Source organism: Anastrepha obliqua, chromosome 4 (assembly GCF_027943255.1).
Source record: "Anastrepha obliqua isolate idAnaObli1 chromosome 4, idAnaObli1_1.0, whole genome shotgun sequence".
In the NCBI taxonomy this organism is placed as follows: domain Eukaryota; kingdom Metazoa; phylum Arthropoda; class Insecta; order Diptera; family Tephritidae; genus Anastrepha; species Anastrepha obliqua.
The window spans coordinates 1147842-1163732 of record NC_072895.1 but is presented as its reverse complement, the minus strand read 5'-3'; the positions used below and the strand labels follow the sequence as shown (position 1 = coordinate 1163732).

The 15891-nt window shown below is 35.8% G+C and overlaps 2 protein-coding genes across 2 annotated transcripts in view; one reads left to right on the top strand and one right to left on the bottom strand.

The window, feature by feature from the left end:
* Positions 1-2101: 2101 nt before the first annotated feature.
* LOC129244507 (probable GDP-L-fucose synthase) lies at positions 2102-3467 on the bottom strand. The gene is made up of 4 exons (XM_054882170.1): positions 3276-3467; positions 3094-3208; positions 2478-3035; positions 2102-2419 (listed from the first exon to the last, which is right to left on the bottom strand). The coding sequence occupies exons 1-4, from the start codon at positions 3395-3397 to the stop codon at positions 2252-2254; spliced, it is 963 nt and encodes a 320-aa protein (XP_054738145.1). The 5' UTR covers positions 3398-3467; the 3' UTR covers positions 2102-2251.
* Positions 3468-4820: 1353 nt separating this feature from the next.
* Positions 4821-15891, top strand: part of LOC129246184 (uncharacterized) — a 30650-nt gene continuing 19579 nt past the window's right edge. The window contains exons 1-3 of the mRNA XM_054884770.1: positions 4821-4876; positions 12017-12502; positions 12688-12795. Coding sequence (XP_054740745.1) covers positions 12056-12502; positions 12688-12795 — 555 coding nt within the window. The 5' untranslated portion in view covers positions 4821-4876; positions 12017-12055. The remainder of the gene's footprint in view (positions 4877-12016; positions 12503-12687; positions 12796-15891) is intronic.

The window sequence follows — 15891 nt, the reverse complement described above, 5'->3', positions numbered from 1 at the left end:
TAAAAGAATTTAAATAAAAAACCTACAAAAATTAAATATCGATTTTAATTTTTTTATTGTAAAAAAAAATTTCTGAAAATACCCTAAATTTTCGAGCTCTGGAACCCCTCTAGGGACCCCTTAAGGGAATTGCTGTGCTGAGTAGAAAGCAAAAAAGCTCATGCTCAATATTAATTTTTATCTTTACAAATCATACCGGACAACATTGTTTTTCTTGTTCCAAATAAGGTAGCCATATTTAAGGGGAACCATATTTATATTTTTGGGGACTTAAATTTCCCGAATGTTTTCTGGACTAATTTTTGTCAATTTAGTTTTATAACAACTAATGTCACATCTTCACTCGAATCATGTAAGACTAGACTTAGCAGAAATTAATTCTTTTGAAAACAAGCAACAACATTAACTTTAATACTGCGGACTCACCTGCGGACAAACATCATGCCCCTTTATTGCTTAATGTTGAATTTTATGAATTTTCGAGTAGTAACCCTAGCCTCTCTGGAACCATGAACCATAGGAAATAGTATAATAATAAACAAAATTTATTAAGAATTTGCTTTTAATATCTTCTCTTGTGACTTTTCTAGGCCGAATAGCATTTTACTTGACCCCAATTGGAAATGTTTGCTTTCTAGGTTGGATGTTGATTAGTGCTATTCTGCCGTCAAACTCAGTTGCTTGAAATCTTCATCGAAAATGTGCCATAAATTAAAAACCTTTTAATCCTTCATCCTTCCTGCCACTTATGAACTTTAACAACTTAAACTTAAACTCCACAAACAATTTCCAAAATCTAAAAATCAAACTATCAAAATTAAAAAAAAAAAAAACTCAACTTCTTAAATAATTTTCTGTGCAGGAACTAAATTCTTGGGATTGAAGTGAATATTTAGTACAATCCTAAAGCCTTTGGCAATTTCTGAATTCTAGAAGTCCAGCTCTGGAGTGCATTCTAAGGTTCATTTCATTGACGGATGCAGCCCGTTTGCTTGCCGATTCCTTCAAATCTAGTTTCACTCGTGACGCTGCCGACTCATTTTCTCATGTCAACTTTCATTGTTGAATTTTGTCTATTTAAACCTTGCTTCTCTGGACTTCGAGAAAGGCAATAGGGTATAAAAACGTTTACGCAGACAAATAAGGATGAGCTTTCCGTAATTTTTCTCAAAAATTGTCTGCCCATTGTTACTCCTCCCAAACTAATTTTTAATAAATGTTTGTCTTCTAGAGTTTCTTTCGTTGATTTGCAATCACTACTACCCCAGTTCTCAAACGTGGCAAAAATAACGATGTGTGCAAATATAGCCCGATTTCGAAGCATTCTTTTATATCCAAACTTTTCGACGAAATCATAACCGGCATGGATTTGTCACTGGTGCGTATACAGTTTCCAACCGACCTGTCTTTGGTGAATATTGTTTTTCAACTTTTGCTGAAGTATTTCGAATCTACTATTTTTACAGAAACTTTTCTAAAACATTTGATAGTTTCTCACACAATTATATATTAGTAAATTAGCCTCGCTCGGTTTTCCTTCTGCTATCTTTCAATGCTTAAATTCTTATTAATCCAATAGACGAGGTGTGGTAATGATTGGGGGAGAATGATCGGTACCTTTAAATGTATCTTCACGGGTTCCACAAGACAACTCTTTAGGGTAGTAGAGTAGACCTCTTCGATTTATTTAGTAATGATATTATTGCCTGTTTCTCGTTTGACAATTTTCTTCTATATGCCGATGATTCGAAAATACTTTCAGCAATTAGAAATGTAGAGGACGTTCTAGGCTGCAATCGGATATTAATGCGCTCATTCGTTGCTACAGTAACTTTGACATCTCTTTAAATATTGGTTTTAGCGTAATTAAAGGAGGAATCGTTTATCTCTGTTACGATTATTACTGCTACAACAACAAAGAAGATTCACTTTCATAACCCTAGTAGAACTCTACGTAACACTTTCATTTTCCATTTCATCGCCATTTCACGAATTATATGCTCCTCCGCGCGAGAGCAATTTAAGGAAAGATGTTTTCCTTTTAACGTTCGTTTTTTTATTAATCATATTACGATCCCTCTACACAATTTTGGAATGCTTATTATTCCGTTTCATAAGTCTACGTTTTATTAAAAAAATTTAACTGGTCTAGAGAAAATAATAATTGGTTAGTAAGCATAGAGCTTCACAATTAAATTGATCTTATCGAGTTGAGCAAAGCCGTCAGCTTTCGTCCCAGAAATAAATCAAATTACTTTCTTACATTGTCTATATTTTCAATGTACCATTTCACAGAGGTTTTAACGGCATCCTCAAACGCAGTGAATTGGAAATTTGGCAACAGACTGCGTAACTTCCGGTTAGAAGCGGTTTTTTTATATTGACCATCAGCTTTACTGGTATCACAAATTAATTTCCCCTAAAAAAATATTCTCAATATCATATCAGTTGTATGTATATATGCAAAAAACCCATACCTTAAAATCAAACGCTTTTGCGACAGCTTCTGCAGCTTCAAAAATAGTAACTTCATTTTCTTCATCTACACTTAAAATCAGAGGCTCCACACTCTCATAATTGACCAAAGCCCAAATTATTAATTTAGCCAAGTCTAAGGAATATATAAACTGACGTAGGGGTTTTCCGGTCCCGTATACAACAAACTCTTTCCTGTCCTCCGGCAGGCCTTTATTTTCATGAATGAGTTGATGCATACGGTTTATCATGCCTGGAATGACGTGGCTTACTTCTAGTTTAAAGTTATCATGAGGTCCAAAAATATTGCACGGAATAACTGATGTGAACATACAACCATGTTTGTCGTGATATGCGTGATTCTGTACATCGATAAGTCTCTTCGCATATGAGTACCCATAATTCGAAGGATGAGGAGGGCCATTATGAACCATGGTCTCGTCGATAGGGTAACTGGTTTTGTCCGGAAAAATGCATGTAGAAAGGCAAGAAATTACTTTAACGCAACCATGCTCGTATGCATTTTGTAGCACGTTGTCATTTATTTGCAGGTTTTTACGCTAAATTGTTAAATTATCTATTCACAAAGGTTCCTTTAAGGGCTATTTTCATAATTACCAGAAAATCCAGGTTGTTGTTCATATTATGGAAAAGCCCACCCACCATTGCTGCTAAATGCACGACATGAGTAGGTTGTACTCGATCGAAAAGGGCACGAGTGGAGTTGCTATCCCTGAAGTTGGTTATCCATTCAAGTTACTATGCCCAAGTTAGCGGCTTATAAATTTATTTTTTCTTACGTCAAGTCGGCATCTTTAGTTCCAACAAAAATCCATTCCCCTTCCAGTGAGTCTTCGTTTACAATAGTCTTGAGGGCATTTCCCACTAACCCAGTACCGCCTGTTACCAAAACTTTCTTCATTTCCTTTCACTATTTTAATAATAATGGCAAACAAGGCGAATATGCCTTATGAATGACAATCAGCAACAAGAATGAGTGCCAATTGTTATCGATAATTTTTTCAGTGTGACCACTTGCTGGTAATTATTTTTTTAATCGAATTGACTGTTTTGGCTTGTTTTTTATAATAACACATTGTATTATATATACCAGCTTAAATATTGCATTCCAATAGCTTTTTAAAACATATTGTCATGTTAAAACGAATAAATGGGAAACCATTTTCTCAAAATGTGGAATTTTAATGCTAGAGATAAGAAATACGCCTCGCGGCTTACTAATTAATGCTATAAACAGAAGAATAACTGCAAACTCAAAACTCTGCTATTAAGGTGATCGCAGTAGAACTTCTGATTTATTTTTAGTGGCTTCAATATTAAAGTGATCTGTTTTATTTGACTCTTTAATTAATAATAAATTTTAATCAGCTTATTTTGACATTCAAACGACCAAATTGTGAAAACAAAATGCATGTAAATTTGGTTTTTGTACGACTGCTATTACCCTGCGCAAATTCGCTTTGCTAGTATTGCCATACGCACCTATGCAAGAATGACAGAATACAAGGTCTCAGAGAGAAATAGTTTTTGTATGACGTCACACTGATGCAAGAATGCACGAAGAAGAAGAAATTAAATGAATGATAGAATACATTACTATGTTCACAATCACCAATTGCACCTGTGTGACGTCACTCACACAGCAAAGCTGTCAAATTTCTGAGAACGGAAACCGATAAAACGGAAACGATAAAGTAAAGTAAAATAACGTTAAGTAAAGAAATAAAATAAAAAAAATGAATAAATTAATTTGGTCGTTAAATTATAAATATTATTTTTAATAAATTGAGCTCCACCACAGAATTAAAACCAAATCCACAATATAATATTGTTTTATTTATTTGGTCGATCGATATTTCGAATTCTGTCTGAAATAAATAAAATAAAATTAGAGTAGTAAAGTAAGTAAAATAATGTATATTAAAACACATAGGCCGAGCTTCTCCTCCAATTTGTGGCGTGCGTCTTGATGTTGTTCCGCGAATGTAGCAACATACAGATTTAAGCCGACTCCGAACGAGCTTCCAAATTATAGTCACGCACCAACCCGAAATAAAATAAAATAAAGTTAAATAGTACAAAATAAAAAAATAATTTATTTAAATAAAGTAAGAGTAAGTAAGTAATAAAACTTTTCACTGCGACTTAATGAACATTGCTTTTATTGACATCCACTTTCAGAATTATATTTTGCAGGCAAACTTGTGTCGAACGGTGTATGTAATATGTATCCTTGCGGTGAGTCCCTACTTGTGTTAGCCTTAGCAGCGCTATCCTTTTCATATAAATAACAACACTCAACAGACCTAACCTCAGTAGCTGTCGTGTCCTCGCCGTGTGTGCTTATTTAAGTGGAAATTTTTAGTAATTCTTAATTTGGGTACTTAAATTTTACTTCCTCTTTATATTAACTTATAAAAACAAATGAGTTAGTGTGTGAAAATGCGGTTATTTCAATTAAAATTGTGGTGAATTGGATTTTAATGCAGAGCACAATTTTCAAAATCCAATTGCTCAAGATGAGTTTTGTTTTTTACTAGGATCATATCAAATTTTAACAATTCTTCTAGATTGTTTCGTTTAATTTTTAATCCTCCGTGTGTGAAAATTTATTATTCAGTTCTTAATATAAAAAATGATCAAGTGAAAAATACTCAACAACAACGAGATTTTTGTGCATAAATGAAAAAATTTATTTTTAATTGCCGAAGAAGTTGAGAATTCCAGATGCGGCGGCATCTCGACAAAAAATTTCTAAAGAGAATCAAAAGTAACGAAACTATAATAAATTTTTTCGTTAAAACTACTTAGTGCAAAACTGTTAGTGCAAATTTAATTTATTTTATACAATATTATATTTAATTAAGGCAATTGCCATACGAAATCGAGTATCGGGGTATGGTAAATCTAGACTAGTGCCTATTAAATTAATTATATTGTTTATTAAGAAAGCGCTTGTGAATTTGCTATAAGCGGAGACCCAATGTAATTTAATTATTTTCCTTGTTCACTCCGCTCGCAAACATAGGGCCTCGACAATACTCTTCGATTGAGCATGGTTCTGAAGTGTTGTTTTATCGGCATCTGCTTGTGTGCCCAGCATTACATGTCTTGTTAATTCTGTATGACCCTTACTTACTATTCCTTCTTACCGAATCATCCATGAATTTCTTCAATATCCAATGTCGCCGGAATTCTTCTTCTTCTTGATTGGCACTATAATCGCTTAAGGGGTTATACGCAGTTATGAAGCAAATAAAAGACGGGTTGTCAAGGATTTATCCTGAAGAAACTTCAGAATATTTTAATTTGAAAATTTTTGGCGGTTATAAAAGCATCCTTCAAGAACGTAACAAAATTTTTTATTTATGAAAATGTTGATTATAGAGCGCGCTGCAGGCGATTTCTGGAACCTCCTTTAAAAAAAGACGATTTACGGTGTACATCGTAACTCAGGATTGGATTATCTGAAATCAAAAAACCAAACAAATTTTGTTAATATATTAGATTATCTAGTAATTAATCGTTCGGCTAATCAAAATAGTGAATTTTGACAAAATGGCAGCTTTTAAAAAAAATGATTTCGATTTTTACGTTAAAATTTGGCCGTAAATTGATTATAAAATGGAAAATAAGTATCAGATTTACAAAAGGAACGATTAATTACTAGAAAATGTATCTTTAAAGATTAAGTTAAAACGGTTGACCGATCAAACAAGCCGTTTTCGAGATATCGTGTACACCGACTTGAAAAATGCCGTTTTGAAAAAAACACGTTTAAAGTTTCAATACCTACCTTAAAACGTGCCGAGGCATCTCTACATATTTAGGTATAACTCCGAAAGTATTGCTTAGATCTACTTCAAATTTCGTGCGTATACTTTTGAATATATGTACATTACAAAAATGCAATAAAAAAATCGATTTTTTTGAAAGTCATAACTGCGTATAACCCCTTAAGCGATTTTGGATTTGGTTTCTTTCTCGTGCTAAGCGCCGCCGGTTGGAAATACAAAGTGAAGCCAAGTCCTTCCCCACCTGATCTTTCCAACGCAGAGAAGGAATCAGAGTGACTAAATGTTGCTTCTATATAAAAGAGGAATTAATTATTAATTAGGTATATCTCAAATTAACCAGCAAATTTCATTATTAGGAGAATAAGAAAAAATAAGTAAGAAGTTAGATGGCTTAGTTAAGAAACGCAATTATTTTTTGGGAAAAGCGTTGTATTACGGGTCTATAGATTGCTCCAACAGTTATTGTGCTACTATGTAGGTATGTTATGTTATGAGATCCCTAAGCAAAGTGCAAATTAGTATTTCCGAGAACTAAGTAATTGTTTTTGTAGCCCAGTGTAATTTGTAAAACTAGAACCCTTAGCTAAAAATCAACAAAAGCGTTAATTTGTAAATTTATTCAAGTTCTGTTGGACTGTTTAATTTGAAAAGCTAATCAAGAAGGCAGCAATTCTCCGCTGCCTATTCCCCACAAAAACTCATTGTTTGGCTATTGGAGTAATAAAGAGAGAATGAGGGCTTGCAGTAAGTGTATTGACATTGCAAATATTATCAAAGTGATAAACGTAACACTCAATGCATTTTAGTTTTTAATCAAGCAAACTATATATGTTATGGATATAAATAATGACACACCTATGAATGTATGTATGTACAACCGACCCATGAAGAGTCAATAGACAATGTTCGAACCATGTGCACATACATACATATAACATATATGTATGTGTGGGCGACATGTGAGTGCAGTATTTGTCACAATAATCTTTGTTTGGTTGGTTGGCTGCATACATGCATACATATGTATAAATGTGTATTGCTTGCAGCACATAAAAACTCACGTACATACATACATATGTTCACACTCAGAAACGCGACTTTATGTACTCACATAAGTGTGCAAATAGTTTTCCGTTTATATAAAATGGCGTTAGTTTTATTAAAACTTCATCAACATTTTCTCGAGCGCAATGTCCCAGGAGCAGCCATTTAATTAATATTGCCAACGATAAGCCGAGAATATCTGTACATTTCTGTAGGTTGTTTATTTCAAGTTGAGCAACATAATTTGGCTCACCCTTTGTGCTTACAATACTACGTTCTTGATTCAGCAAAGCTTTCAATTTGTGCAATTGAGAAAACTTACATAAATACGAGTACAAGTAGTATACCTACTTCACAGCAATTAATCACACAATATGTGCATACATATCCATATATATAATTATACAGGGTGACCGATAAGTTACTTTGACACTGACAGCTTTTTCCTACTCCAAATGAAGGAAGGAAAGAGTTTCAGTGTAAACAACGATGACAAATATAATATAGCAAATTGAATTCCAAAGTTAGTGCTGTGTTACACAAACTATGAATACGAGTATTACGGCGGCTTTGCAAACAAACAAAAGTAACAGATCTTCAGAAAATTTTACTAATGCTATTTAAGATACAAAGTTATGATTAACGAAATGGGTTTCGACGACCTTTGGTTTTGGCAGGTGGTTACCACTCTCCATAAGGGTGTTGAGGGGCGAACTTAGATTTGGGGACCCATTGTGATAATACTAGTTTATGCTCAAGTTCTTGCTCTAACTCCCAGTTTGTGAATGGGTGCCAATTCCAAGTCTGCTAGACATCTAAAGAATATGAGTTTAGACAGCGATGTCGTATTTGGAAAGAGCGGGGTACCATCTCCACCTCGTTCCTGCAGCCGCGGCAGCCCCCATACGTTTCCCCTGTGTTTTCATTAGGGAGTGCCCGGTGATGATACCAACCACTGTACCAACGGAAATCCGGTCTAGATTCATGAAAGACCTACTTCTGTGCTCATTCCCTCTAAGCCAAACCTGTCTAGTTATCGCACAAGTGTTCTCCAACTACTGTTGTAGACCGAAATGATTCAGAGCTTGCGTGCGGAGAAAGAAGTGCCCACATGTTGCACAGAATTGACTGATTTAAGACCAGTTTTCCTCCTAGCCAGCTCATACGCGATGTGCTTCTGTGTCTAGAAACGCAGAAAACGTTCGTGGAGTCCCGCTTAACTAACTCAGGAAGAAAAGTTTTACATTCAATTGCAACTTTGGAAGAAGTATTATTCCACCGTAGAGATTTTATGATAGTTTAGCTGTTAGAGTATATTGGGATCGGTTGTGCTGATCGGACTCATCTGTCCCTGACCCACAATGTAGCCTCCTTCATAGCTATCCACTCAGTCAGGTAGTCGTGGGCTTAGGTTCAGCTGCAGTAATTCTTAGGGGATGCCACTCTTGACCCTTTAGTCTTAAGCTGTCAGTGAAGATAACCACTGACTCTGGCCCTTAATTTTACCCCGAAATTTATGAAGCAGCTTAAAAATTCCGAGAATTTTCGAATCTTACCAGGGTAGGCATGCATTCAGGCTTATTGCGTTGCAATTAACCCGAAATTTGCCGTAGATATTTATGTGTAGAAGTAGAGTCTTAAGAGTCTTGGTTGGGGTAGAAGACTACGCTCTTGTCCATATTTTGCTTATAGCCATTTTGCATGCATACAGGGCAGTGACCGCTTTTCTTGACTTGTCCTCGATGTTTCGGTTTCAGGTATGTTTACGGTCTAAAATAATCCCAAGGTTTTTTTTTTCTTCGGTCGCAAGTGTGAGTCCGACCACATTTAGTGACGGTGCAGATATTTTATATTTGTTTGTAAATAGCAGCATTTCGGCCCTTCTGGCGTTGACATTCAGTCCACTCCTTCTAGACCAACTAGCCACAATGTAGAGAGCATTTTATAACAGTTCGCTCAGGCCCTGAAGATGCTTATCCACATAAGCGATGACAGCCAGTATTCTTCAAATTTGAGAGTTGAGGGAGTTCCAGAAGCAGCCGAACGAATTCCTCCAATCCAAATCCACCTGAAGTAGTAGTCTTTCAAAGTTCTTTCTATTTCGAGAAAGATGCGTACATTTTTTAAAGGCAAGGTTCCTTTCGTGGCGTTCATTCAAATGTATAGCATTGCATAAAGAGGTCAAGATGCTGTTTGACTTCTGAATGTAATTTGGGGATATCAAATTTTTCGATAACATTTTCCGTAAACAATTTCCTTCAGAGGTTTCTTCAATGATTCCGATGAAGTTCTTCTAGGATTCAGTTTGCTAGATTCAAAATTTTCTTGCGTCTCTCCTCAAGGCAGTCATCTTTGAATTCTACCAAGACTTTAGGACGGACTCTAAGACATTATTTTTTGGAAGCAGACTTAGATATTTTGGTCCAAAGTTTGCCGCTTCATCAATTTTAGGCGATGAGTTAAGTTCACCGATAGAAATAGTCTTTATACCAGAATAGTTCACTTCATAACGTCTTAACGGTAGACTGCGCGTACCGAGAGCAGCATGTTTCCGGTGTGATTCTGACAGTGACGCTTTGTACTTTGTCCACTTTGCCTTCCTCTTTGCCTATATACTTTGTCCTCCTATTTTTGTAATATTAGAAAGTTGGAGCTCTCAAAGATAACTCAAATTAAATATAGAGATGGTCAAAAAGGGAGACTCACTGGGAGCAGTCCAAACAAAAACGGCGAACAAACACACAAACGAAATGTTCCTTTGGTTTGAAAATTTTAATAGTGATTGGAAAAAATTTATTAATGCAGAGTGATAGTAAACACATACAAATTTAATTAGCTAAAAAGAATACTCCAACCGCTTTAATCATATAATGATTGAGTTTTAACACATTTGCCACGCTTCGTTTGTAGGTTTATGCTATTTGTGTTGAACCAACCAGATAAAAACAACTTCAAAACACAAGAAACCCTGTGAAAACGGTATAATTTGACATATAGTTATTACCGTACATACTTATTTTGGGACTTTGTTTTATAATGTAGCGATATTTATGCATATACACTAGAAGCCTTTTTTGCTAAAGTATTTCAGATCCTGCATCCCGCAGTAGAATATGAAAATCGGACGCTAAAAACCAAACAAAATGGAAATAATACAGTTTTGCAAAAACTGGTTGGTGGTTGACTAACAGGCCATACGGCCATGTGAAATCGGAGCATTTTGGTAATTGGTTCTCGAGAAGCCAATCTTCAAGGATTCATACTGTCGAAGTTTCTTATCAGGAGCATTAAATTTAATTTTAGTTCCAGTAATGATACGAATAATAAATGAGCCCGTTAGAATAGATCGTCTGCTATCAAGTGTTTTTAAGTCGATAAACATCGGGAGCGCAAAACGGAAAAACAACTTTCAAAGCTCTCTCAACCCGATTAGAGAGATCTATTTGGTACAGTCTCCAAATAACAGCGGCGTACTCTAATCTCTATGTAACAAAAGCACAATACAATGTTTTGAGAGTGTGTGGGTAGGTAAATGTAGAACAATTTCGACGTACCAATGCTAGCATCAAATATGACCGTCTTATAATGTGGCTAGTGGAATTCAACTTAGTCAAAAGTGACGCCCTAGTCTTTATAAAGGGTTTTTCAATTGTCGCGGGTCGATTTTGGCGCCCTGTGGCATCTATTTTGTTTTGGTGACATCTGTCAAATCTTTTGTTTATTATTTAGTTGCTTATGCCAAATCATCATGGCAAGTTACACGATTGAACAGCAAGTTCAAATGATAAAACTTTATTATCAAAATGAGTGTTCATTAACGCAAACGTTGCGCGCATTGCGCCCATTTTTCGGTAGACGTGGAGGCCCTTCCAATTTCTTATGGCCCATATTGAACCATATGGACCTAGACGACATGTGGTTCCAGCAGGACGGCGCTACGTGCCACACAGCAAACGCCATTTTATTCCATTTCAACATCTACCCGCCCTTATTGAAAAACCCTTTACTAAGTATGCAAAGTATTTCTTGATAAAAAAAAACATTATGCAGAATAAGCCGTTAAAACGAATGGCATAGTCAGTTTTTTAATATAGGTATGTAACTAACCCGACAGGCAAGTCGCCGTAGTCGAACCCGAAGGATTACCTACATGGCCCAACATGACAATTTGGTATTTTTTTACGAATTTACAAATTTCCTAGCAAGTTGTTCAGATGGTAGTAATTTTTTCAAATGAATTTTGATATTATTTTTTATGACCTTCTATAAGCGGACTAAAAATAGTGTCGCAACTTTCACTTCCTTCTATTTGTGGTGTGCGTGTTGATGTTCCGCAAAATGGGGGAAAACCTACTATTTTAAGCCGACTCCGGATGGCAGATGGTTTTATTTAGGAGGAACTTATTCATGGCAGAAACACAGTCGGAAGTTTTCCATTGCCTACCGAAGGGCGACCTCTATTAGAAGAAACTTGTTCTATCATTTTGGTCTTGCATGCACGGAGATTTGAACCAACGCACTTCCGACCAACTCATTCGGCTACGCCGGCAACTACGGCTGTATTTACTACTACTTCTACCACATCAGCGAGCGCGTGCCGACTCTTTTCAAATTTTGAAACAAGTTTATGCCTGAACCCACATTTGCACATACATACATATGTACATGTATACTTTCAGAAGCTAAACACAATTTTGGATTTTTGAGAGAAAGCCAGAATGTCTACAGCTCCCTGTATAACAGACGGCACAAGCATATGCACACGAAAGGATATCGAGATTGCTGTTACCAACACTGAGGGAAGAGAGAGGAAAGTCCTACAAAACGACGAGGCAATAGGGCCATATATTCTCAAAGCTCAAATTAGGGACAATTGTCAATGCTATCCTATATCTATTTCTGATTCAAAACTGATTCATACTCCTTCCAATTCGAACTTGAACCATCATGGACAAAGAAATATATTAATGCAGTCTAACTCAACCAACAACATCCATTTTAAAACGAAGGTTCAACAGAACTTACAAGTGGATAACCACTTGGATAAAATGTCAGTTCGATCAGTCAGTTCAGAGGATGTTTCGACAGCAGTGGAGGGAAAGTGCTGTAGCGCTGCAGCACGTAATCCGGCAATCAAAACTGGACGACGTATTCAATTAATGCAAGTAAGTATACATAAAAAATTGACTTAGAATTCAAGCACCATTTGCCGCCATTCAAACAAACTCATTTAAATTACAGTTTACGAATAGCAACATGTCGCATTGCACAATTTCACATTTTTTTGCTGACTACCCTCTGCGTACTAAATTAATTAATGGGGACTTATTTCTTTGTTTATGCCTTTCAGATGATAATTTTACCATTTATTCCAATACTGGCATTGATTGTTCAAACATCTGTTATTCTCCAAGAAATTCTCGACTACAGGGCAGAAGTGGCCGATATCGAAACTCAGGTGAGCGATGATGTTCCGCATGCTCCTATGCATTCACAAATTTACGTACATTTATTCAGACTACATAACCTAGCGTTCGAATAAGTATGTATGTATTTACAAGTGGAAAATCGAAGGTGGTTGTGCCATTTTTTTTTTCCTGAATGGCGACTTCATCATCTGAACTTACCGAGTCTCTTGCCAATGCCGTCCATGGGCGTGCGCACGCTGTTCGCAAAATATATAAATACGAGTATACTCGTACTTCGTCATAAATAAAATTGTTCTTCTATACTTTTCGTCTCAAGAAAGAAAAAGAACTGGGTACTCCAAACCAAAGTTACAGTTGCGGACATAAAAATCGAAGCAAAAGATCGTAAAGATGATTTGAAATAAGCACAAAAAATTAATATTAAAAATGTGTACTCTTCCTTTTTTTTATAAGATATTTGGTATTTATAATACATAAATCAGAGAAAACTGTATCTTAGTCGCATAAGAAAAGAGTAAAAAAAAACATTATTAATTTTTTGTTTAGCCTCCTTTAGCTTTAACACATTATTACGCCTTTTTATCACACTTTTAAGCAATTTTAGCTGCGTTGCCAACATATGCCGCAGATCCTTTAAAGGTTTGGACAGATACAGGCCAGTCCATTTCGATATTTTTATTTCCCATAAAATAATATAAAACAATTAATAATTAACAACCACGAGACTGCAGTCTAACTTAAAATTTTGGCCCGTTGATGGGGGCAATTGTTTTTTATATTCATTGTGCACATTCAAAGGCATTATACGTACTTATATGTGGAATACATATAATTTTGAGCAAATGGTCGCTGGTCGCAACTCTGCTGTAGTTGGCGCTAGTGGCCCACTTTTGAATAGCAGCGATTGACAGAGTTTGCAGCCCTTGAACATCTTCTGAGAAATAAGAACTAAAATCCTCACCAAACTAACTTTTCTTGTAGTAATTTAGTGGCACCTGTTAAATCTCCGGTTTATTTCCTTTAATCCAAAACCGGTAATTTTGTTTAATCTCTGAAGATGATTTTATCAGAGCAATGATTTTGATAATACGTAGATGATTACAATTACTTTTTTGAATTCAAGTATTCCCGCCAAACTTGGGAGCAGTAAAAACTAGAGCGCTGCTATACATAGTCAGAGTGTGAACGCCCCCAATGAATAATCCTAAATACGTAACAGCGCTTTATTTTACTTTATTAATACTAAAAAGTGCTAGTGATGATTTATTTATAATTTGCCTATGATTTTATATACTAAATAGTACAGAGAGTCACAAATAAAATGGCACCTTATATGTATATAATTGCTTCCTTCTGGGTATTTGGCCGAGCTCTACTTTCTATTTGTGGCGTGCGTCTTGATGTTGTTCCAAAAATGGAATGCCCTACAGTTTTAACCCGAATTCGAACGGCAGATATTTTTTATGTGGAGCTTTTTCTAGCATTTTGGTATTTCATGCGCGGAGATTCGAACCTACGCACTTCCGAATGGTAGTTACTCACCAACCCTTTCGGCTACGGCGCCCGCAAATTGCACCTTACAAGGACAAATTAACTCTTGAATTTACAGAGAAGAATATAAAATATAAAAAGTCCAATAAAAAATAGTAGTATTATAGTTATATTCCGTTTTTTTCGTCCAAATGCGATCTATCAAATTGTATTATGTACATACATGGAGTTCCCGAACATTTTCGAATATCCCGAGCACATACCCGATACTCATTACTTGAAAACTTTTGAGCGTGAGCTCGAACTCATAGAGTTCTTCCGAGAAATTTGAGCGATGCTTATGTTGACTTTTCAGCATTGACTGTCAGCACTTTTTTGAGGTTTTACAAAAGCTCGAAGATTTCGAACAAACAATTGAGTACATGAGCAGTACGGAGTTACTCGCACTGCTCGACACCCGGTCATCTAGAGCTATAGTATATACAAATGTATTTACATGTCTTGGTTACAACCAAAGTGTGAATGATTTTTAGTCCTTGAACAAAGAGCCGCACTGATTGTAAATCACACCTTATTTGATACACTTTGGTTACAACTTAGCGAATTGTCTCTATACTGTTTTTGTATCAGAATAGTGTAACTTTTTCACAAATATCCCCTCAAGGAACTCCTCTGTACTTTCTTTTGTCTTCATTAAACATGCGCAAAGAATGATGGTCCAATAAATACTTATTAAAATTTATAGCTGCTCTTACATAAATACAAACATAAATACATACACATGTACATACATTTATCCATGTACATTTGTAGTTTACATACATACGCTAAGTGCGACTAAGATGAATAACAAACAAATGATGGTCTGTACCTGATAGGTCTGACACTTAAATACTGCAAGGTGCTTTATTGCCTAGACAAATATATGTACATACATATATATTTACGTTATTATCGTAATACATTTCACGTTGATTAAATCGTAGTCAAATTCAAAACATTTAAAAATATAAAAAGTTTATTTTTTAGGTCATACTCCATATGTCATAGCAAAATATTTCCAGGGAGATATTTATGGAATAGAGTTTGGAGATACAGGGTGTCCGGTGGCAGAATTAGGTTTTAAATTTAAAGTTTTTCCCTAACCGCTGAGAGTATGCGCGAGGTTATTTAATCACTAAGTCGCACTGGCACTCGAGGTGTATTTCAAGGCCCATGATTCGTATGCAACTGCTCGTCGTAGATTTTGTTCAAGTTACATTCGACGCTTACGTGATGCCCCAAGTGAAGATTTGATTCGTTCATGGGGGGAAAGGTTCTGCACAACAAGCTAAGTGGCAACCACCACACGAGCAGGACCCAGCCGCATATTGAGGGCAAGTCGTCGCTACAAGTTTGCACGATAATCCGTGTCAGTCCAAGTGCAAGAGCGCGACTGCCCACAGACTTCCAAAAACTATTTTACATCAAATATTGAGTAAGGATCTTAGATTGCGCCCCCTCAAAATTATAATCGTGCACGCGCTTAATCCTAACGATTACAATGTACGTAAAAATTTCTATAAGACAATAATGAAGCGATTTCCTGCAGTAAAACTATATTTTGGATTGATGAAGACCATTCTTATTATTAG